This window comes from Chroicocephalus ridibundus, chromosome 6, assembly GCF_963924245.1.
Source record: "Chroicocephalus ridibundus chromosome 6, bChrRid1.1, whole genome shotgun sequence".
NCBI lineage: Eukaryota > Metazoa > Chordata > Aves > Charadriiformes > Laridae > Chroicocephalus > Chroicocephalus ridibundus.
This window is the reverse complement of record NC_086289.1, coordinates 20,976,958-21,002,175: the sequence shown is the minus strand read 5'-3', so window position 1 is coordinate 21,002,175 and position 25,218 is coordinate 20,976,958. Positions and strand designations below refer to the sequence as shown.

At 41.1% G+C, this 25,218-nt stretch overlaps 1 protein-coding gene across 7 annotated transcripts in view; it reads right to left on the bottom strand.

Annotated features, from left to right (window-relative positions):
• Positions 1 to 16,374: 16,374 nt before the first annotated feature.
• Positions 16,375 to 25,218, bottom strand: part of FRMPD2 (FERM and PDZ domain containing 2) — a 60,902-nt gene continuing 52,058 nt past the window's right edge. For 5 of the 7 annotated variants that reach the window (XM_063339262.1, XM_063339260.1, XM_063339261.1 and 2 more), the window contains 6 exons: positions 24,694 to 24,842; positions 22,892 to 22,982; positions 21,288 to 21,622; positions 19,591 to 19,806; positions 19,264 to 19,326; positions 16,375 to 18,424 (listed from right to left, as the gene is read on the bottom strand). In XM_063339262.1, the coding sequence (XP_063195332.1) occupies positions 18,353 to 18,424; positions 19,264 to 19,326; positions 19,591 to 19,806; positions 21,288 to 21,622; positions 22,892 to 22,982; positions 24,694 to 24,842 (926 nt within the window). In that variant the 3' untranslated portion in view covers positions 16,375 to 18,352. Of the gene's footprint in view, positions 18,425 to 19,263; positions 19,327 to 19,445; positions 19,807 to 21,287; positions 21,623 to 22,891; positions 22,983 to 24,693; positions 24,843 to 25,218 lie in introns of those variants that run through there. The other 2 variants (XM_063339259.1, XM_063339263.1) reach the window with 2 other exon arrangements.

The following is a 25,218-nucleotide window of genomic DNA, read 5'->3' as shown; positions in this document are numbered from 1 at the left end:
AAGAGGCAGCTGAGCCGAAATGCACACAGAGATGTGGTCTGTAAAATTCTGGATTTTAAGCATCTCAAAGTCCAGGGAGGGAATGAGAAGGAACAGAGTAGCAATGTTTCCCTAAAATGTGTATCATTGTTCACTCCTAAACTGTGGATCTGAATAAGGGGATTTGACTCTGTAGGCTGTATTGCACAGGTCTTTTTAGATGGTCACAACTACTATGTCAAAATTGGAGTACGTATGACACCCAATGCCTCTCATAATCCAAATTGAGGAGCCTTCTGAAGAACACCATGGCCCCTTTCCTACGTGTTAACCTGTTATGTTTCCTTCCAATAACATCATCACAGTACGTATTTATATCTTTTTCCTTTTTGGTGGTGATGGGGCAAGGAGGAGACCAGATCCTCTGAACTTGTGGGTGCCAGCAAGAAACTTCCTACGAGGCTCTGAGTGACCTGATCTAGTTGAAGATGTCCCTGCTTACTGCAGGGGGGTTGGACTAGATGACCTTTAAAGGTCCCTTCCAACCCAACAGATCGTGTGATTGTATGATTCTATGATTCCTACAGATCCATGACCTATGTGCAGTTCCGTTTGGAACCATGTAGGAATTGTCAGCATCACTAAGTCTTGTTCTTGTGCTTTAAAGGAAAGTCTTACAACATATGTGGGGTTTTTTTCCTTGAAAACCCATGGAATCCTGTGCTTATGAAGTAAAAAATGCTTATGGCTGGTGAAGAAAATCTGGACATGTTATCTAAAACAACAGCAACACCAACCCAACACCTCACCGAAAAGGAAATACTTATTTTTAAATGAATCTTACAGTTTTGAAGAAAGGCCTCTCTTATTTTCAGGCATTTGATGCCAGCAATGCTGAACCTTATAGGGAATATAGGGACTTATAGGAAGTTCAGTGAATTATCACTAGCACATTTGTCATATTCTGGATTTTCAGACATGAGTCAACAGGAAACCAAACTGGGTTTTAAACTCTAATTATCAGTTACTTAAAAGCAGAGTCTAACAGGCAAAAGCATAATAAGAGCAGTGCTATAGGTACTACAAGATCTCCCTTGTCCCTTCTAGGTCTTTCTGCCATCTCTTAAAACTAACAGTTAACAGGTATTGCATTCATAACAAAACCAAGATTTTACTTCTGACAGAGAAAGTAATTAGCCACTGGATGTGGAAGCATTTTCCATTAGCAATTTTTTAAACACAGGCTGGAATGTAACTGTGCCTGTAGGGACTGCATAACTGGGAAGAACCACAAACCTTCACCTTAGGGAGATTCCCATGATCAACGTCTGTGAGACTCAGTCAAGCAAGTACACACAGGCAAGCAAGGACCATTGATCCAATTAAGGAGCCAGATATCATTATATGCTTTCTCCAGGATGCCATGTGCTGTTTTGCTTTGCAGTAGGGCCAGGCAACAGGTAGGGCTGCCTCTCTACAGCAGAGCCAAAGTTACTAAACCTGAGCCAAGGTAGGTGCACCTATTTCTGTGAGCATGACATGGCAGTGATATTGGAAATTTATTTTTTCTCTCCATTAATATTTTATTATAGCAGAACGTTCAAGATTAGTTGCCCTCTGAGGAATCTTTTTTAGAGAAGAATTAAAGTAATCCCTGGCTCAAATTGCTTATTGAACTGCTTGGAAGCAAGAATTCTTCCTGGGGGCCTCTGCAGTTTTGTCGAGATTTTGGGAAACCAAAGAGGTTTTGGCTTTTCAGATACATTTTGAAATTCATTGTTGATTTTTTTTTATCCTTTTCCCTTCATCTGTTTCTTTTTTATTGTGAAAAAATTAACAGATGAGAAATAGAACAATCTTTTGGATTAGAAGTTAGTGTTCAGCTGATCAGAGTCCTGCTAGCCTTCTGCTTTATGGCTTGAATTCCTTCCAATAGCCCTGAAGGTGGAAAATTTCCCACTAGTAACAAAAAAATTAACAGGCAAAATGTACAGATGGCCTTTCAAGCTTACAGCAACAGTATGCCTAAGGATGTGATTGCAATTCAGGTAGCTGCAAAAGCTGCCAGCTATTAGAATTACTAAGTCTAGCTAAGTTGTGTACCAGAAGCAGTGGACATTCAATAGCACGGGCTGCACCACAAACTGAACAAGGCTGGCTGGTGTGTGAGCAAATGCACTGTGTCAGTTGTGATCATGTCTGTCTGTAGTGGAGGAGAGAAGCAACGTTCTGTAAGTGGCAGAGGTTTGTGCTTCCAATCCTATAGTCACTTCTTTTTCATGTGTGTATAAGTAGGGTTTGTCAGGGTGGTATGCGTGGTGATGAATGCTGATGGGAGGGAGAAAAAAGGGTAATTTGATTCTGTACCAGAAGGGGAGGGGCTACAATGTTCACCTTGCCTTTTAAATGTTGGTTATTTCTGTGTATCTGTCAAAGCAAGATGTTTATGGTGGGAAGCGAAACTATTATTCTGTCAGAAAATGAAGCATTGGAAATGCTATGATACTGTATTTAGTCATTCACCCAGCTGAGGAAAAAGAGAAGTTCCCAGAAGAGAAGGAGTTTGTGATAACTGTATAGATCACTTTTGTTGATCTAGGAAAAATCAGTGGAGAGAAAGCCCAGTCTGGGATTGTAGTTCCCCTCTCCTCCTCAGGAAGCAGAATTGGGACCATGTAATCATGGAGCAGTGAATGGTTCTGTCTGCAGTCATGAACTATTCTAAAAAGATATGCACAAATCTTAGAGACAACTCACACCTTAACAATAAGGATATTCCAGTTCTAGATTGGAAGCTGTTTTGGTAGGAATGTAACACTGATAGCTGCAGCAAGCAGGAGACAAGACTAGGGTTACCTGGTGAGTCACAGAAAGAGCGCATAAGACTAACTACTGAGCTGAATCACCCTGTGACTGTTGTCAGCTTGTCAGGGCACCAAAGAGTAAGGTCAAACTGTGTTCGTTCTTCTGCATGCCCTTGGCTGCTGCATACACTGTAAGGAGCAATATGCACTCTATTCCCAGCTACACAGGACAAACAGGCTTTGCTATTCTTATGGACAAGGACCTCTTCATCACAATATCATTTGTGAGAGCTGGCGCAATAGAAACCAACTACCATGCTTCCCTAGGAGCAAGGTTGTAGAAATAAGGCATTAGGCCAGAGGTTCATTTATACTAATCAGGATTCACTTTCCCAGCTCTGGGAATTGCTCACCGTGAGGCCAAGTCATTTTGTCTCAGTGCGCCCTTCAGAGCCTGTAAAAAGCCCAGAATAATGTCACCAGCCTCTCAGAAGTGAAATGATTTGAAGCCCTCCCTGAAAGGTGCTATACAAGCCCGAGCTGCCATAGTCAAGCCAGCCCCAACAATACCTCATGGAATGTGTGCCTTTCATGCTTGTTCTGGGGCCACGGGGAACAATGCCCTTTCAGGACAATAGGTGTCTGCGATTCATGGTGAATTTCCTTCCCTTCTCTCATTAAAATCCATTCATTTCCAGTTCAGCCTCTTCATTCTCAAACATACATTTTGGATATTTGTCAACTTCTATTCATTTTACTTAGTCTGCGCATCTAATTTCTTTGAGACTAAACATTTCCTCTGATGGCAGAGCCTTAAGAATGCTATTCTGCCAATTGGGATGTATTGAGGAGAGCCTCTTGGCAAGCTGGCTCATTCTTGGGGAACACACATATTTGAGTAGTAAGACATCAGGCATTTATGCTGTGCAGGACACCACAATGCTCAGCACTCAGTAAAACTCAGAAGAGAACCACCGCCTTGAGAAGCAAGATGCTTACTGGCAAGTGTTTTTTAAGATGGGTATGGAAAGCTGGCTTCAGTGCCCAGTTTAGCAGATGACTCTCTGTGCAGTTTCAGGCAGGCCGCTTCATCTCAGAGTCTGTAGCCTCTAAAGCAGTAACACAAACTTCCTTCTTGTGCATGTTATTGTATCTCCTGCCTGCTCTGCTGCATGTTTCGGGTAGAGGAGAACAGAACTGTGACGGTAGTGTTCCCTAGTAGTATGCAAAGGGAGATTGACTCCTTTCTGATTAAACTATCCAACAGCAGTGAAAGCATAGAAGCTTTGGCTCAGTAGCGATTCAGCAGTGTTTCATCCGCTGACACAAGGAAAGGCTCCGTCCTCAGCTCCTTATATTTGCTGGTTTACCCTGTTCTCTTTAAAAGGGAAAGACACTGTACGTGACTGGCACTCAAGCAGGAGGCTTCTGCTGCCCTCACTCCAGAGATCCTTGAGAGCTTGGTGACATCTGGTGGGAACTAGAAGGATCACAAGCTTTTTGGGATCTTCACTCCCAAGTAATTTATAAAAACAAATTTTAAAAATATTCCCTGAAAAACAAGCCACAAAAATTTCTATTGATTTTATGCTCAGAATCACAAGAGTACAAAATCAAACATGATGCTATAATGATGCATACAGAACACTCTATAGTTTAGGGATCAAAGGGCTTTGAATGCTGATGGGACATAGCTGAAATACGAGGAATTTGGCACTGGATTTTTCAGGCATGTAAATGCCATCTTTTTGTCAGCCTTCTCATAATGTCAGTATAAAAAGCAAATGATGCAGGTCACATGCAGAGCCAGGCCCCTTTGATATAACCGATCTCCATCATGTTTAAACTTTGCACAAAGCACATACATGCTTTAGCCTGGAAAGTACCATTGTGGGTATGTTCAGGAACCCACTTGTGAGCAGTGAGATATGTGTGCCCAGACTCTGGATTAGGCATGGCTCTGACAATGGGCACAAAACTTCAGTTAAGGGAAAGGTAGTGTAGTTAATGTTATATTCAGGCTAATTCTGGTAAGCAAAGTGGAAGTAGGTTGCTTGAAGTTCAAACGAATTATTCCTTTTGATCTGCATGCAGATGCATGTGAATGAGTTTTTCCATTTTTTCTAGATCTTTTTAATGCTATAAACATAAGCACTATTGCCTTTGCTCTCATTTTTGCAAGTGCACTTTTTGGATCTAGCTGTGTACAGTGTTTGTGCAGCTTCACAAGAAGGAGCAACTAATAACCAATAAAAAGTGCCTTTTAGGTATTAAAGCTGTATGTCCCCTAAAAGACAGAGGATTTCCTGCATTTGCCAAGGGTTTTGTAAGGCCTTTGATAAAGGGGGAAGAGTCTGACATGTTACCAATCAATCTTCTTTTCTCCTTCATCCCTTTTTAGGATTTGTAATGGGAAAGAATGGATATAGAAACAGGAAATCAGTAAAATGATGGTCAAACTTTTCAGAAGTGACTGTGAAGGCTACATCACACGTCCAGCTGCTACTGAGATTCCAGAACGTGGATACCCAGCAATTCCTGAAATTCACCCTCCCACACTGAAGAATGCTGAACTGAGATATTGAAGTCACTGGTAAGTTTAAATAATCACAGCCTGTTGCTGCAGCCTATTTATCTTTTCATCCTTCGGTAACAAAGAGGTAGGTTAGAGGACAAAGCAGGGTGGATTTTCAGGCTGAAATCCATCAAGTCCAAAGTGGATATCCTCTTAGCTACTTAGGAGAAAGATTTTTCACTGTAAGGATTCAGGGTGCCTGCCTTGAGCTCCTCAGACCTCTGCCAGTTCGTCTTTGCAGTGATGTCATGACGTGTAGTATCACTGCTGGTAACCTTATTAGCAGAGCCAATTGTCCAAAGACCTTCATATGGGAGGCTGCTTGCCGTTGTATGAGCTCTGGCTCTATTGTTTATGACAGCACTAGGTGACCTAATTCACTCCAGTGAGTCCATCACATATATCCTCACAGCGTGATTTTCCCCTCTGACAGATCATCGTCACCATCCCTCCTGCTAGTACTCTGCTAGCCCTAGCCTCACGTTCATGCAAACACAAAACTACACACAGATGGGGACCATACTGAAAGCTCATGTAGTTAGTGGATATTTACATGGTCATAGTGAGCACAGGGCATGAGCCTAAAGCGACTTAGACAGACCTTAAACATAGCAGACTATATGGAGTCTTTGGAGTTTAGTGGTGGGTAAGCCCACAATTTTAGCTTCCAAGACCAGCACTGGATCAGGAAACAGGTCTGCTGATACTGAGGTGTTCATGGTACTATTATGATGCAGTGATAAGCTGTTAAGTCCATCCCCAGAGAGAAAGCCACGCTACACACATGGCATCTTTTGGGGCAGAAAGATTCTCCTGCACAAAGCACAGACAGGAATGAAGGCAAAATCCCCACTGACAAAATCTCTTGTGGCTGTAAATGGGCACTTCGTTGAATGTTTTTGATTCTGTTCGGTAGAGAGCAGTGTTACATACATGCGTACTTGTGCACTCACACAGAAACACACATATTACTTTATCTTAGAATGAGGAGTGAATGGATGTCTCATTTTAGTGTAGATTATTCTGTGATTTGGCAGAGGGTGAGAAGAAAAAAGGACATTACTCCAAGGACTTAAATAAAGGTGGGAATTTTCCCTGCATGCCCCATCTCCTGCATAATTTGTTGTCAGCCTGCATCCATCATCAGTCTGCTCCCGTGGCTCTGTAGGCTGGTGAATGCATCCATACTAATGCACATGGCCTTCCCAATCCTGCCAGTTTTCTCCCAGACCAGTAGAGATCATGTGTGTTTGTAATGTGAGATGAATTGGTGTGGTGGGTTGACCCTGGCTAGATGCCAGGTGTTCACCAGAGATGCTCTATCACTCCCCTTCCTCAACTGGACAGGGGAGAGAAAAATATAATGAAAAGCTCATGGGTCAAGATAAGGACAGGGAGAGATCATTCACCAATTACTGTCACAGGCTAAACAGACTCGACTTGGGGAAAAAAAATAAATTAATTTATTACCAATCAAATCAGAATAGGATAATGAGAAATAAAACCAAATCTTTGAAACACCTTCCCCCACTCCTCCCTTCTTCCTGGGCTTAACTTTACTCCTGAGTTCTCTACCTCCTCCCCCCAAGCAGCACAGGGGAACAGGGAATGGAGGTTTTGGTCAATTCATCACATATTGTCTCTGCTGCTCCTTCCTCCTCAGGGGAAGGACTCCTCACACCCTTACCCTGCTCCAGCATGGGTCCCTTCCACGGGTTGCAGTCCTTCAGGAACAGACTGCTCCACTGTGGGCCCCCACGGGGTCACAAGTCCTGTCAGCAAACCGGCTCCAGCATGGGTTCCTCAGGTCCTGCCAGGAGCTTGCTCCAGCATGGGCTTCGCAAGGGGTCACAGCCTCCTTCAGGCATCCACCTGCTCCAGCGTGGGGTCCTCCATGGGCTGCAGGTGGATATCTGCTCCACTGTTAACCTCCATGGGCTGCAGGGGAACAGCCTGCCTCACCATGGTCTTCACCACGGGCTGCAGGGGAATCTCTGCTCCAGCACCTGGAGCACCTCTTTCCTCTCCTTCTTCTCTGGCCTTGGCCTCTGCAGAGTTGTTTCTCTCACATATTCTCACTCGTCTCTTCTGGCTGCAGTTGCTGGTGAATTTTTTTTCACGCCTTCTTAAATATGTTATCCCAGAGGCACTACCACTGTCACTGACTGGCTCGGCCTTAGCCGGTGGCTGGTCCATCTTGGAGCCAGCTGGCATTGGCTCTATTGGACATGAGGGAAGCTTCTAGCAGCTTCTCACAGAAGCCACCTGCTACTAAAACCTTGCCATGCAAACCCAATATAATTGGGAATGGATATATGCTACCTCTTCCAGAAGCCAGGGCAATTGCAATATACAGACTTGGTACCCCTAGCTGTTGAAGAAGCAATTGAGAATTAAAAGCAGATTGGTCACATCCCAGTCAGTGTTCAAAGAACAGCCTGACGGGAAGAGAAGTACTGGAGTTTTGAAGGGAAACCTCAAAGGGAACTGAACATGTGTAAACCCTGTGTCTGAAAGCTGTGGAGAGGACAGTGTCCTCCCTTTGGTGGACAGGGAGAAGAGCAGCCAGAACACATCTCACAAACATATTAGTCACAGATTATTTTTGTGTAAATGGTGGGAAAGAAGGGATGAGTGTGTGATTAAACTTTACCAAACTTGCATTGGTAAGGAGTGGACAAGTGAATGGGACCAAACGCTCTTTGATTAAGGACCAGCCTCGTCTATCAGCAGCAGTGTGGCACAGGTCCTGGAAAAGCTAAGTGGTAACCTGGGCTGCAGTAAGAAACTTTATTGTCTGTTCTGAGTTCTGTATGTAGATTGCTTTTTGAAGACTTCCCAGGGAGCTGATCTGTGTAATGGTTTTGAGGCAACTTGGACTGAAGCTACAGAGAGCAGCAGCTTTGATAAAATTTTCTCTTCCCTGCTCAAAGCTGTAATCATTTCAGCTGGCTACAGGCCATTGACCAGTGCAGTCCTGACCACCTGGAGGTAGCCAAGCTGCACTTTGGATTCCTCAAGGACTTTACTTACTGGAAGTCAAGGTGCACAATCAGAAGTGGGGTTTGCAAACCTGTTGCCCTATTAACTGAACAATTAAGAGGGAGAACTGTTGACAAAGGGGACAGAAGAAAAGTTTTAGTTAATGGATATTTTTAAGGTATTTACTTGTTGGTGGTGCTCCCAGCTTATTCAGTGCTCTTCACAGAACTCCAAGGAGGTAACTGAGTTTCACCAGATGCTTTGATAGAGCTCAAACCAGTGTTATGTAAGTCCCCAGGAGGACTCCTTTGGTAATTGAACCTGGCCTTTTGAGCCGCTGACAGAGTCTAGCAGAACAATATAGCCCAGCAGCCACCCGCACTCTTAGCTGGGGATCTGAGTGAATGTTGATGAGAAGGGGAGTAGGTGGGTAAATCTCCATGAGATTGAAAATCTCAGCAGGAGCTGGCATGGAGTACTCTGGAAGGAGCTGCTGTTGCCTAGAGCAATGGTGCTTTGAAGGAGTTGAGCTGAGAGACGTGGTGGTCCCACTGGTGCTGGCATCCCAGGCTTTGTCTGGATTCTGATTATGGGAACAGTTTTAGATCTTTTGATCTAAAGTTGCTGTCAAGCAAAAGGAATGATGCTCAATCTGTGCTAAGTGGCTCAAGTTAGGTGATACTAATAGAATTTCTAGCTGTGAAATAACCGCTTTGTTCCTACTTGCTGTTCAAATGATACATTAGCACCCCTTCCAGGGGACAGGCGCATGCAATGGAAATACCTCACAGTCATGTGAAATGTTTCCCTTAATGAAGCAGCACAAATTTCCTAATAATAGAGACAGATGCTTGCTACATATACCCTAACTCACACACAGTGGTGGAGGGGAATGTGTGGTAACTGAAAAGTGCAAACATGAAGAATATTTTATGCTTTGTATTGCCTTTTCCTTGAGTACTACCATGATACTTTGCAAGCATTCCCCATGACTCATGCATCTGCTCTAAGACAGCAAAACAGTAGACAAGGACAATGAGGCATGATACTGTTAAGCAACTTGTCTTACAATGAATTATAGATACGATGAAGAGAAGAACCCAGGGGTTCTTGAGGAATATGTGCAGTGCTGTTCCAAGTTAAATAAACTAACTCTTTATTTCTTTTATCTATTGAAAGTTGAAATTCCCCAGGAGTAATTCAATTATTTCAGCTTAGGATTCAAAAAAAAAAAAAAAGTCAGAAAGCACTGTCTGTGTTCATGTTGAATACACAACTGCAAGTTTTGCCTGGTTTCAGGGGATAAAATAGGTGTGAGGTGGAGGCAGAATAGTTTAGTGAGAGACCGAGGTTCAGTTCCTGCCTCTGGAGGAATGGCAGCCTCCTGATCACCAGGACAGTGTTACCAGTAGATGGTTCCTTTGATGACATGGTGCTAAACTTGCGGTAAAATGTGGAGCTGGCTGAGTGAGGTCTGGGGTTTCCTTGTAAAGACTCAGCAGTTTGGGATGTGTTATTTCACCCAACATTTCCAAAAGTGTGTGAGCCAAGTTTCTGTCTGCTATAGGTGTGCTTTTGTGTGTGTTACTGATTATGGCAAGACTGCAGGCCGGGCATGTTCTCTCCTGATGCTTTAGCCCAAGTTCCTGCTTTATCAGCATTTTTACATATACAATAACAGCAGTTTCCTTGCACTCATGGTGGGGATTTGCTTTGTGAATTCTAGTGTTGCTATAGCTACATTTGCCTAATGTTCATTATTTCCCAGAGTGTCCTTGTCACTCATCCAAGGATGCTGGCATTAAGCAAGCTCACAGCGTGTCATTTCTGCCTTGGGAGTTATTGGTAGGTGTACTGAGTGGGCCAAGAGGTACCGCAGCTAGAGCTTTGCCGGGGCAAAATCTACTTCAGTCATCATGGAAGTGGTCAGGGAAATAGTTAGGAGCTTTTTAACAGCAGTGTGATGGGAAAGGAAAGCCTACGATCGCTAGGGTGCCTTTCCAAGAGGGTTGAACAGGAAGGAGAAGGAATTGTCATCTCTCAATAGAACAAATGCAGGGAGGGGAAGGAGCACAGGCAACTTCAGTTAATTGCGAGGTTGTGTAATGAGCTGGGTGCTGGACAGCTACTGTATAGACCTCATTGTGTCTGTGGCCTGGTTGGGGGTGTACTGCTCTCGGGCATTTTAGCTGGTTTTTGTTTTTTTTGTTTTTGAATGGTTTAATGAGCAAGCTAAATAGCTGCAAAATTCAGAGCGGGATCTCAAAAAGTTCACTGTTCCTCAGACATGCGTGTGTATCTGGTGCTGTGCAGAAGGGACAATGAATTCTAAACAGCCACCTGCTTCCTATGTGAGGGAGCTATGGACAGAACTCAGTTACACAAAGAAAGACACTGAAGAGTTAAGACTAGCTAAAAAGTGGAGCTGGTCACTAGCAGATCTTGCAGAATGACATCCAAGAGATACTCCAGACTATGCAGCTTCTCTTAAACTCCCATATTGGCTCCTCGGGCCTTGATCAGTGCATAAATGGTGTTAAAACAGCAACTCTCTCATGCTAGTGGGCACCACAAAAAATGTATCTCCTAATTTCAGTAGACATGCAGCTGTTGGATGGAATCCTGTCCTCTCTCTGAATCAGTATTGGCATATTAAAGCCATTGAGATGATTAAGAAACTGGAATGTCTGCCATAGAGGGAGAAGCTGAGAGAGCAGTGGTTGTTTAGTGTGGAGAAGAGAATGCTCGGGGGGGATCTTACCATGGTGTACAAATTCCTAGATAGGAGGGAGTAAAGAAGTAAAGAAGGTGGAAACAGACTCCTTTTAGTGGTATCCAGTGACAGGACAAGACGTAATAGGCACAAATTGAAATACAGGAAATTCCATTTAAACATCAGAAAAAACTTCCTTAAGGATAGTCAAATAGGAGAACAGGTTGCCTAGGCAGGTCATGGAGTCTCCATCCTTGGAGAAATTCAAAACCCAACTGAACACAGTCCTCAGCTCTAGACGACGTTGCTCTGAATTGGGGGGTTTAGATTAGATGCTTTCCAGAGGTTCCTTCCAGTCTCAACTATTCTGTGGTTTTGTGGTTCTGTGGTTCGTTGTTAATTTTTCCATGTTATTGACCCTGGAGAAGCATGTTAAAGGAGGTTTTGTTATTTCTCGTGTGCATCAAGTAATTGACCAACACAAGAAATATGATACCTGTATGGCACTACCGAAAACTATTTTGGTTTCACAAGCTTATTTCTAAACCTACAGAGCTACCTCAGTGCGACATTACGTGTGAATCACACTTTACTGTTGCACATATCTTTGTAAGTTTTGTGGCCTTCCATCACACACATTACTGGACATTCAAGAGATTGATCTAATAGCGGATCGTCACCCTCAGTCTGCTTAGACTGCAAGGGCGAGCTCCCTTTTCAGTGTAGAGATCTCAGATGGCATCTATTTTTTGTAGTATTACAATAATATTCAGTCATCTTTGCAAGGAATAGGCAGGCAATCTTCATGTTGAGCCGAGCTTTGTGATTTAACAGCTGTGAGAAATACCATTGTCCTTCACTGGTAGCTGAGTGTTTTGCACCTGGAGGTGCTGTTTCATTATTATTCCAGTAAGAAAGGCACTCAGGCTATGTAAAGTATTGTATAAAGTGCTGTTTATTAGTGCTAACACTGTGAAGGAAGAGAGGATAGTATAGATAACTGTATGTCCCTTCAGATGCATGGAACTCCCAAGTTGTGCAGCATCAAACAGGCATCTGATTGGGGCGCAGACACCATGCAGACCCTGTCCGTGGAAAGGTTACCCCATTTTGGTCATGTGGACTATTATATGATTTTCTCATAAGAAAATAACTCTATTCAGCATTTCTAGTGTCCAGCAGAAAGAACATGAGAACTTCTTGCTGCACTTTCAGGTAAAGGCAAGAACTCGCAGGTGTCATAATCACCAGTAGCGAGTGGGGCTGCCTGCAGGCTCTCTGTTACAATCAGCTGGCTATGTTTATTCTGTGGCTAAGAGATATTAAGAGCACAACACAGGCCTGAGGGCTAAGCTGTATGTGCAGCACTGGCTGGACTTGGCTTGCTCATGTTAACCCTTATGTGGATCACATTCCTCGATGTGCAATGATAGGGATCCTTACACTGAGATATGTGCCTATCTTGGTTTCAGCGGGGATAGAATTAGTATTTTTCTAGTAGCTGCTGTGTTTTGGATTTAGTATTTTAGTTGTTGCTAACTGATGTTTGCATTAGTTAAGGACTTTTTCAGCTTCTTGTAGAACCTGAGAGGGAGTATAGACAGAACAAGTTGGCCAAAGGAATGTTCCATACCACAGATGTCATGCTCAGTATATAAATGGGGGCTGGCCAGGGGGCAGGAATCTGCAATCACCGAGATCGACGTGAGAGCGACCTGTGTTGTATCACTTTATTCTGTATATTTTACCATTATTATTGTTATCATTATTATTATTATTATATTTTCCTCTTCCATTACTGTTCTATTACACTGTCTTTGTCTCAGCCCACAAGTTTTTTTCCATTCCTCCTCCTTTTCTCCCTCTTCTCCCTACCCTGGGGTGGGGGGGGTGAGCAAGCAGCAGTGTGGTCCTAGTTGCTGGCTGGGGTTAAACCTCGACAGTGACACTATCTGCTATCCTCATTCTGCAGGTGAATTTGCAGCATATTTGGCAAAAGAAACCAGTTTACAGGGATTTTCTTACCCTAAATATACCCCAACCTGATTAGATTAATCTGCTCACAGTATTTCATAAAACCAGTTCTTGTAAATCCTCCAGGAGGATTTCCCATTACTCATAATTTTCAGTAAATGAAGAAAGAGTGTTTCATTCCAAAAGCACCCCTGCTTTAAGGTCAAGGGCAAGTTTATTCATAAGTTAGGCTCTTGTCAGGTTTGGACAGATCCTGTCAGATTTCCAGATACCCTTTCCTGAGGCCGACTGAGTACTTCATTATTTTAGGACCAGCAGCAGTATGGCTATATAGTTGTCAGCAGCACGTGGCACCTGCCTGGCCGGAAGGGGACTTGCCAGGCTGGAGCAAGAGCACGGCACCCTGCCAAGCCTGTCTTGGTTACAGTTTTGAGTGAACCTCAGTGAAAGTTCATGGACTGGTTCTGTGCCGACGACACGAGTGACTAATTGCTATTAATGCTGTCGCAGTAGCGATTTGCCCACAGATGGCAGTATTTGCAGTTCTTTTGCAGTACTAGCTGTATCTGCATTTACTCTCTTTGTTCCACCGCAGAAGATTCTGTTGTTCAGTAAGGCCATAAACTCCAACCGAACAGACAGTTAGAGAAAAATCATCTCTCAGGCTAAGAAAACTAAAAGGAAGCCTGATTGTATTAGTACAAGTTGTAAAAAATACAATTTGGTACTTTTTAAAGATAATTATTCAAACCTGACAATGTTCTTTTGGCCAGTAGCACCCATTTTGGCATGTGTGGACATTTTAAGGTATCTTGTCATTGCAGATGGGGTATTAGAGTAAACAGTGTCATCATTCTCTCATGCCGTCAGCATGAAGCAGTCCTGAGTCCATGGAACTCAAAGAAGATACTAAAGCGAAGGATGGAGACACTGGTTTTCCCCTACTCACATGATTTGGTAACTTAATAGCTATGAGATGGTTGTCCTTGCTATACTTGCTTTTAAATTGAGATAAAATGGTAGAGGCAAAAAACTTAGCAACAGTTGCAATGGCAGTAAAACTGTTGCTTCCCCAGAGTAAGAGAACTAGATGTGCTGTTCTGTTGACAGAAGCTACTGTCTGAACATAGAATATCACTGAAAAGGTTTTGTGCTATACTGTGAATCTGAGGACTAGCAGATATTTACTTGTATTGAGTGCTGGTTATGACAGGCACTACCTCCAACAAATGTGTCCTTTCTGTTTGCTTGTCCTGATTGGTGACTAGGTGGTAGAGTAACACGATTTAGAAATACAAGTAGTGATTTCAGTGCCACTTCTGAAATAAGCAGTGTGACCACAGGCATAGACTGAGGTTCTGTACCATAATAAATCTCTTGCATATTAGGATATGTGCAAGTTCCAGTCAGACCACTTTATATGCCAAATAATATCCCATCAGAAATGGGCCAGAGCAGTAGAAGCCTATTTTCTGACTGAGGAAAGATACTTTCATGTGAAGGATTTTGTGGTAAATAGCTCCTTTTCAAACTGGCAACCTGTCACAAGTGGGCCCCCTCTGGGCCCAACTCTGTTTAATATCTTCATAAGTGATCTGGATGGTAGGATCAAGTGTACCCTGACGAAGTTCACTGATGACACCAAACTGAGTGGGGAAGTGGACACTTTGGAAGGGAGAGCCACCCTGCAGGAAGACCTAGATAGGCTGGAAGAGTGGGCTAACAAGAACCTTATGATGTTCAGCAAGGACAAGTGTAAGGTCTTACACCTGGGAAAACATAATCCAGAAGTGCAGCACAGACTGGGATCTACCTGGCTGGGGAGCAGGTCTGTGGAAAGGGACCTGGGGGTTCTGGTAAGCAACAAGCTCAATATGAGTGAACAGTGTGCTGCTGCACCAAAGAAAGCCAACAGGATGCTGGGTTGCATCAACAAGGGCATCAACAGCAGAGTTAAAGAAGTCATTATCCCACTCTACTCAGCGCTTCTCAGGCCACACCTGGAACACTGGGTTCAGTTTTGGTCACAGCTATACAAAAAAGATGTGCACAAGCTGGAGAGTGTCCAGAGAAGGGTGACAAAGATGATCAAAGGACTGGGATGGAAAAGATGAAGGGTAATGGGTACAAGTTACACCTGAGGAAAATTTTTCACAGTGAGAACAATCAGCCATTGGAATAATCTCCCCAGGGAAGTGGTGGGTTCCCCATCATTGGACAGTTTAAGAATCAACTGGGCAGGGTGCTAGACTCTCTTGTCTAGACCATGCTTTTGCCAAGAAAGGTTGGACCTTGAGGTCCCCTCCAACCTGGTATTCTATGATTCTATGGCGAAACCTGTGAGGCACAGAGAATCCTGTTCAAGTGGTTTGGTTCATTCAGAAAGCCTGCAGCACAGCTGGAAGTTGAACCCCTGAATCCTACCTTTAAAAGGAAACTGAGAACAGATAGTTCCTCAGCATCTCCAAGAGAGCATTTACAGCAGCCACATCTGCTAAGCACTTTCTGGTGATGAGTCATTGTTTCTTTCTCCAAACATGGTGTCTACTGTAGGAGGAAGCTGTGTCTATCATTTCAGTCCTTCCCTCCTCAGAATTTAACTGCTGTCTAGGCTGACTGTCAGCAGTGGAGCTCATGAGCAGTACTAGTACTGAGGTGACCAGCCTTTGGCTGCAAACACGTGCAGAACCCTTGCAAGTCTGCAGTTTTCTTAAAATGTTTTCAGGCTGTGGATTGAGAAACTTGCTCTGCAGATTCACTCCGGGACTGTGACAGATGGAGGGCCTGTGACCCAGCCTGTGGTAAATTGCATCTATCTGGCTCCGCTCAAAGTTGGTTTGGGAGGCTCTGAGACTTTCTCTGGGTGAAAGTTTCTTTGTTATATAAGAGATTATAAAATATCTGGAAAGATGGTTCTGCTTTATCTTACTCTGCTAGTCCTCTAGCCTTAGAGGACTAGATCTGTGTTAAGCATGTCTCATCCAAAACAAAGTTCAGTCTGAGTGAGGATGTCATTATGGAGATCGTAACCATACTATCTGTTTAAAAGCACATAATTATTATATTCCTAGCGGGTAAGAACATGGGATATGGCAGAATGTCTCAGAGGTCACTAATACCTCCTTTAGGGGAATGGGCAAAAGGCACCATCATCACAAAATCTGCCTTCAGAGGAAGTTTAAATATAAGCCCCAATTAATAGAAGTTTATTTTCCCTAGAGCTCTTACTGGTTAGTAGTTAAGTATTACAGCTGCTTTTTCATAAAATGAAACTGAAATGAAACGCGATTCACTGTTTTCAGAAATCTTTTTAATATCCCTGTAAAACAGGAAAAACTTCTGTCAAACAGCAAACACTTCTGTGGAACATCTGCAAAGGTGATGCACAAATGTGGAGGAACAAATAACGCCGTGAAGATTGTTTTCTAAATCCAGAATGCTTGTTCTAAATGACAGAAAAAACACCTTTGCATAAAGTACAGGAATAGTTTCACTGAGAAGCTTTTTAAAATTTTTGTGGTGCAAAAAGTGAATTGTGCATTCATGTGCAGTGTAGTGCATTCATTGCATAGTGGTACATGTGCAGTAATTAAAATCAAAGCGAAAGGCCAAATACCAAATGAAGGTAACAAATTTACAAACAAAAATTTGGCTGATGACACTTGACAAAACTGTGCAAATAGTGCTTTATATGCAACATAAAGATAGTAAATGCAGAATGTATGGAGAGTAATGCTTCTGGGAAGGCTCAAATTCAATGAATTTAAGACAAAACATTGAATTCAGTTGATGTTTATACCAATATAAGTCCAGGGTTACTCCGCTGATTTAGCATTACACTGGATCTCTATGGATCAATATGTTTGAAAGTAGCATCTGGCTCATATCGTAAATTTCACTTCTGTATTTTCCTGACTTCCAGCAGACTGTCTGAGGGCAGAAAGAAATAATGGCCCTTGGCCTTAATGACAATTGTATTACAGTGGCTTTTTCTAAAGGTCATACTTTTAATTTGTATTTAATCCCTCATTCTTTCTGAACCATAAACCTCTCATTCATAATGAAAATAAACAGCTATTTTATTGTCTTGCTTCTACTGCAGTTTTATATTCAAATGCCTCTTAATATTTTCTCCTTTCCTGAAATCAAAGTTTTAAAAATATGTACAATGCAGTTAAATAAATGCTTAGGAATAAATTCGTATGTTTAAAAGTTACTCTTCCAATGCACATCTAATAACTTCACTTCCATATATATCACCTTCTAGATAAAGGACTTAGAAGTAGCACTATAGAAACAAGTACAATCTTACAAACTTGAACAGCAGATTTCTGCTCAAATCCACTCAAACTCACACTAAGAGAAACACTATTTACAAGAGAAATAAACTGTACAGAGAGTTATTTATTCTAATGTAAAGATCTGATTCAGCCCCTACTGAAACTAGTGAGACTTCCCATAGATGGGTTCAGATCCTAGATAAGAATTACAAGGTAGTTAATCAATGGAAAGGATCAGGGGAAGATGAAATGTATATGCGTGCCACAATGCACACACAGTCATTCCATCTTGCTTAGTATTGCATTCCTTTTTACATGGATGCGGAATGAAAGAATACTGATGCTATCTACAGCTTTTCATATTGCTGGGAAAAATTAATATTCCATCCAATTAGTAGAATGTTCTTCCTGCTTTGAAGAAAACCATCCAGGGTTTAAAGGCATCCTATTTTTCTGTGAGTTTCTTTATTTAAGATGTCTAGTGATGGTGGTATAAATTCCTGGGCTGGAGTGATGACTGGAAATGGTTCTACATTGTTCAAGCAACCAAAGGTAAACAAGTTGAGTCCTTGCACACAAAAGCATAACTACTGTAGAAAATACTGATTTGCAGTCCAGAAGCCAATAGTGCATAACAATATGTAAGGGACAACTAATTTTCCACCAACAGCAGCAGAATCTTAAATCTTTGTAGTTGCCCTCTGGAAAGTAAAGCTAATTACGAAGGCTGCTATCTCCTTGTCACAGTCCCAAAATATTTTCCTAACAAATAATACATTATTACACAGCGCATGCAAATTGTCCATGGCTATTTAACAGCATTGTTGTAGTGCTGGCTGTCTGTTCCTCCAAACTGAGAGCCAAGATTTAAATGCCTTACCCAGGACATGTTAAGCAACGTTTTGAAATGCCTTAGAAATCAGAGTGATCTAACAAAGCATGTAATATAACACTTGTCTGTGCTGGCTTGACATCTCTTTAAAGCAATTCGTGAGTGGTCCCTGGAGTCCAAGGGAAACAGCAGCAGGGAAAAGTCATATTGCAGTCAGTAGGAATCCATTGCTTGAAGGTTCTGAAGGACTTCCAGCACAACTTCATAACAGAATAAATACTCATCCTGTATGCAGACACCAATGTGAAACATCTGGTTACATTCAACATAAATTCTAGACAAAGAAGGATGGACTGGCTGAAGTGCTGTTTATAACATCAGCATCTTTGCAACATGGATACAAAAACTTAGCTATCTAAGAGCATCCTTGTTCTTTTTGTTCCTTTACTTGTAAAAGTTCAGGAACACTTTCTTATTCAATGCAGTACCTGTAAGCATGTGCTCAAGTCTCATTTAGGTCAGTGAAGCTTATCTATTTGCTTAATCACATGCTTACTCATTTTACTGAAGAAAAATGTATCAAAGCATGTAATAAAATATTTGCCAAGAGGAAGAACCTATCCTAGTCTTGTCTTGCTTTTCTTCCCACCACCTGCTTGCTCTAACTTGAGTTAGCTGCATCTTGTCTTTTCCTGTGTGAAAACTCTTTTCAGGGGTAGGTTTAACTCAGCAGTAGTGGGGTTTACTGAGGTGATGATAACTCATCAATAGCAAGAAATCAGCTGAAGGCCACAGTTTTGAAGGGTAGAGTTTATGGTATCTCACTGGTTTTGTTATTGATCCCTGCTTTTCTTCTTCCAAAAAAAAGGCGGGGGGGGGGGGGGATGAAGCAGGGGCGACTGGCATCTGTACTATATTGATGTTTTGCTTTTATTTCAGTAAGTTAGTAAGGGCTAGTCCTTTCATATTTAAATCTAGACACCGCTTGCCTGGAAGGCTGTTATTTTCCTCAAGTGAGAGGGCTAAAATCATGCTTTAAGCCCCAGTTTTATCAAAGCATGTCTATATGTACCACTAATTAAGGCTTTTAAAAATCATAATCTACTTGAATATTGAAAACTTACCTTAGTTTGGATCATGCCAAAACGCTGATCTCTCAAATCTCTCACTATCTGCTTGATGTTGAACTATCAAAAGAGAGCAGGTTTTATTTTGTTGACATGCAAGTTATAAAGAAAGATTTAAGCATGTTCAGATAGGGAAGCTGTGAGTAAATTCTTTTACAGATTGTATATTTGTAGTTATTATCTTTGTGGTTTAAAACAACAAAAACTGGGTTTATTCAATTTTGTTAGAGCGAATTTTACCAGGAATTACTCTGATCTATGATAACCCCATGTTAATGACATCCATACCAGTTCATAATATTTGATGATCTGTTTGATACTTACACATAAATCTTTTTCTATATAGCTGAGCAGAACTTCAACACACAACAAAACTCCACTTCTTCCAATGCCAGTGCTGCAATGAGCAACAATAGGTCCTGTGCTGTGAGCTTTTCTCATGTAGCAAATAAATTTTACAAGCTGCTCAGCCATTTTGGGTGTATTGTGGTCTGGCCAAGTAGTAAACTGCAAATGACTTATAATGCGCTTCTCTTCTGTCTGGAACAGAAAGACCAGAAATGTTAAAAATGATGAGTCCTAAGACAGATTTTCAAGGAATTCCACTGGTAAATTTTCCTTCAGCCTCATTCTTAGTCAATTGTTTGTCTATCCTACAAGTCTTCAGATTTTCATACTTGACCCTATTAAGGTTTCATTTAGGTTTTCAGAAATCTACTCAGAAGACACAGGCGTAGGAAATTTACTTCATATAATTTTAGTGAGACGCTGAAGTTACTCTGTTGACCCAAAAGGATGTAGTTATCTTATTTGTTGGGTAGAAAGGAAAAACAAAAACACTCATTAAATTAGAACATTCCAGTACTGTTTACTAAAATTGATTTTGTAACTGAACCAAGCCATACTAATAGAAGGGTTGTAATGTGATAGCCACGACAGTAGGATTGTAAATGCTATTCTGGCTATCAGATACATAAGAATAATTTGTGGTAGGATACCCTAACACACAAACCAAATCAACTTAAAAAAATGCTTACAAGAATATTCATAATGTAGATTTAAAAGAGTATTAATTGAATGGTCCTGGGACAGTACTTCTTGTTGCCGGCTTGCCAAAACATGTTAAGCTGAATGCAGAAGAACTACCTGGTGAATACACGTCTGGATTTCTGCTGAAGTAAACCTGTGGCTTTCTGTAGTAATTTGATACTGGTCCAAGACAAACATAGCAAACATAACATGTTCATTGAAACGATTATGTGTAATGGCCCATCTTCCATCTTATTAATCTTTTGGGAAGACTCATATAAAATGCTTTACTATGCTTCACACTCAGGAACATTAGGTGAATTGTGTTTTCTTCATATAAAGAAATTGTTTTCTTGATGGAAAAAGACACCAAGTTAGTCTGGCACAAGTACGAATCTTTTAATTATTCCATTAATTAATATGTCCTGCAAAAATCTTTGCAAAGCTTTACTTAATATTGAGGCAAGACTGATGGACTTATAGTTGCCTCAATTTCCATGTTCTTATACCTGAATTCTGTATTTGTTAGTTTTCTAAAAATTTACTGCTAGATTTGTAGTTTCACATGTATTCATGGCTTTTCATGAATGAAAGAAGTATCATTTGTTCTAAATTCTAGGATTAAAACCACCTTCTTCCCCTCTTTCCTTCCAGCCACCATTACAGGACATGAATCTGTTCTGGAAGCCCTTACTGATTTGATTTGATGAGAACAGTAAGTAATTCTGCAAAACACTGAACACACCAGCTCTGTGACTATTAAAGGACTAATTTTTGGACATTCTTGTCCAACTGTATGTAATATTGGATCCATTGCTTTTGCAATGAGCAAAGAAGAAGCATCTCATTAACCCTAATTTCCCAGATTTTTACATTCCTAAAAGATACTGAGCAAATGTTACAAAGAAGCAAACAATATTACTAGTATTTACTCATGTAAAATATCTAATCAATTTCATCATATATGAAAGTATTAAGTTTACTCAACTGACCTGCTTGTTGATCATTTCTATTGTTCTAATTATGAAGTATTCCAGAATCTGGTAACTGTCTAGCCTGAGATGGAAATTAGCCAGGTCTACGGAGTCATGGGGAGGTTCAGGCCAGTATTGATGACATTTGACTTGCCCTAGCTCCACTTCTTTTGTCATCATGGCAATCACATCTGATTCACTCTCCCAGACCATTTGCCAGAAATCAGCCGTAGTGGATGGCAGAGGCCCTTGCGTTATAATATAGAAATGTTCCTCTTCTCCAACTTCCATTCTAATGTAACTTGCGTTAATGTAGCCATTCTTTTCTCCCAGAGGAACTCGTGTCTTGTCATCTGTACGAAAACAGAAAGTTGCTATTTCAGCTGTAGATGTGAAACAGTTCTACCATGTCCAGCACTCAGAAGATGGGCAACCTCAGCCTCTAGCAGCAAAGTATGCCTCTGGATTGTAGAACACATTTGGCTAGTAGCACTAATATTAATCACTGCTAATAGGAATTCCCACAGATGATTTGTATGGTTCACTGCAGCTTTATTTCTCTTAAGATACTTGTGTAACACACTGACAAGCTTTCTAATTACCATAGAATTGTTTGGCAGTGATTCAAAACCGTGTATCCAGCACTGCTTTTAATGTGTGGCTTGGGAACACTGTCACTGGATATTGCTGTTATAAAACAGGAAACTTCTGAGAATGTATACTCTATCATTAATATAGAGAGGTAACGGCTAAAAATTTTGCATGTGTTGTCCTGCTGCTGCAGTTTAGAAAAACATCAAGGGTCCAGAAAGTGTTCTCCCTCTGTCATGATACCTCTTGGGGAATCATTGGGCAGTACATTATTTTTTGGAAATCCTTGTAAGAGCAATCATTCAGCTCTTGGACTCAAATCTCTCTTCTAAAATGAATTCTCTCCTAAAATGAATGCTCATCAGTGATGAAACTTGTTTCTGACTAAGATCAGAGCTGAGCAGCTGAAAGCTCTATTTGGATATTAAGCTTTCACATACTTCTGAAAGAATCTTTATCTTTCCAAGAGCTACATAACTCCATGATTTCCACTGTACTTTTCAGAATTCCGCTGTGTCACAAGCAGTAGATGTAGCTGTACATTTAAATAGATTTAAAGAACTGCTGTTATAGTTCAAGTTACACTTCCCCACAAAAATGTAGATCAATATCTCTGAGAAAGAGGGAAGGAAACATCAAGACAGCTGGCCCCCTACCAGACCAAGTTCTGCCTTGTGGAAGATGATACTTCAGAAAATTACATGTTGTGCAATACAGACATCCTTATGTGAACTCTACCTCTTCTGGAAAAATCATAGAATCATAGAATGGTTAGAGTTGGAAGGGACCTCAAAGATCATCTAGTTCCAAGCCCCCTGCTACAAGCAGGGTCACCTTCCACTGGACCAGGTTGCTCAAAGCCCCATCCAGCCTGGCCCTGAGCACTCAAAACATTTCATTCTTAGTGGAGCTCTCTGTGACTAAGGATGTGGTGGAATTTACACCTCCTGCATCTCAATGTTATAACTGTTTTTCTGTTTGCTGATGTCTTTGTTCACTGAATGTATGTTCTCAATAGTGTGCATACTTACATGGAAGAATATCTCGGTATCTGTTTTTATCCCGATTTTCTGGTGCTTTGCCAGTTCTGCAGTCATCTATTGGTTTCACGTGTTCTAAAGCCTAGATCAAAGAAAAATAGTCAATCCGTGTTGTTCACATCCTTCACAGACAACCTTTACAGAGTCAGTGTGAGCAAACTTTACTGCTATATGTGACCCAAGACTGGCAAATAGACTTCTTACAGCAGAGTCAGTACATCATTCTCTAAACTTCTAGGCAAGGAATTCAAATTGCTTTATATTTTCTTCAGCCTGCACAAAATTTTTGGGGTTTTCAAGTGAGATTTCCAGCCCATATCCTCAGCTCTTGTCATTACAAATCCCTGTCATATATTGCTGTAAAATAGATGGTTGGAATAGCGTCTTGGCCAGATGTCAGCATTCGTAATTGATAACATACTGACTAAAGCATCAACTATTGCACTGTTAACAGGAATTAATGTCACTGGATACTTTTCAGTGATGGAGCAATTGATGGATATAGGGAACAGCATCAATGATGTTTAGTGCAAATCATATGTTCGTTAAGTACTTCATAGCAGATTTAGGGGGACAGAATGCAGTGTAGCTGGAAGCAGGAATGTGCAAGTTAATTTCATTTACAGTTTTGAATTACCTTCACTTTTCTTCATTCTTTTACCTCTTTGTTATGCATTGCACAATGCTCAGCCATCGCATTATGCCACTGTACAGTGTATATGGACAGAAATACATGTGACAGTTCTTTAACATCTTCATCAGTTACTGCAGCTTTTACTCAGATAAAATTGGCTTTGGTAATCGCTGTTTTCCCTATTAGATCTTTACGTCTTCTGTGCAGATGTGTGACTCAGCTTATAGTATGCTATGCCTACATCAGCAACGGTATGGAATGAATGGAAACTAATACATGCCCTTGAGCCTTCAGGGAAAGTCAGCAAATCCTATACACTTGAGCCTGTGGGATTTTGTACCTAGAAAGTCAGAGATATAAAGGCAAGTGAAAGAAACTGATAACGTTGTAATTGCTATGGAAAAGTGGTAGCAATCTATTTTACTGGTGATGAGTAAGTACATCCTTTAGAGGAAATTCCAGTACTGTGTTGAAGAGTTATGAAATAATCTGTTCTTTGGGAATTTGCAGATAACTGAGTACTCTATTTATAGCCTGAAACAAAAGATTTTATATGCTTTCCTAATTTTACACTTTTTCATTATTTATGTGCCATCAGATGTCATTATGTGTTTTTATTATCAATGGAGATATGTTACTTTTTAATTTCACAAAGTTCCTGACCTTAATAGCATGTGTGGCAATGAGTTCCATTGATCACTGGAGCATTATATGAAACATTTTCCTTTCATCAACTAACTAACTGTTTCAACACTAGTGAATTCCCAGCGGCATGGATTTCTTGCTTTAATGCAGCCTCTAGAATAGTTCTTAGGCATATGCTCAGCAGAGCTGAGGGTGTAATAGGAAGAAGTCAGTCTAGGAAAAAGTGATTCATACTCTACTTCTGTGTATTATTTATTTTTTATTCCATGTGGGCAGTATCTCTGGACAGGGAACCAGTGTGAGCCTGACCTGTGTGGAAAGAGAGAGATTCATATACTGTAGCATCACCCAAACAGCAGAGTAGAAGCCCCATTCTGGCTGGAATAATCCTCTGAGAAAGCTGGGTCAGTAAAGATATACAAGTCGCTCTCCCATACAGTATGCAGAAGGCTGCTAAAAGTCACTTTCTTAGCTCTGCTAAACACTCAAATCTTAAAAAGGTATCACACTTTACCATAAACTCCTTTAACACCTCTTGATTCTCAATCCGCAACTGAAGGCCTTGAATAAGACCTGTGATGCCAGTCCTTGCACCTACTCCAGTCAGTGATGGTTTAAAGTTAATTAACCGAGTCAGTTCATCTCCAGAAGCAAAGGTTCTGCCTATATATCAACAACAACAACAACAAAAAGTAGTTTTTAATTATTATTGTTCATAGCGCAAAGTCTTGACTTTAAATACTAGGGAACTGCAGTACTGAAGTACATTTTGATGCTTATACTGTGGAAGTGAAATGTGAAAAAAATATCTTTGGCTTATTTATGTTCACAGCAGAAAGAAGAATAAGTCAGCACCATGGATACAACCAGCATCACATTTCATGGAATTTGGAAGCAGATCCAACTATTGCAACTTATTGCCTCATATAATTTCACAATACAGTCTGTTCTAAATAAACTGTTCTTGCAGAATTGTAAAATTTATGCTAATTTATATTGGTATAGGAGACTCCGGCCACATCTTAACATGGAATCATCT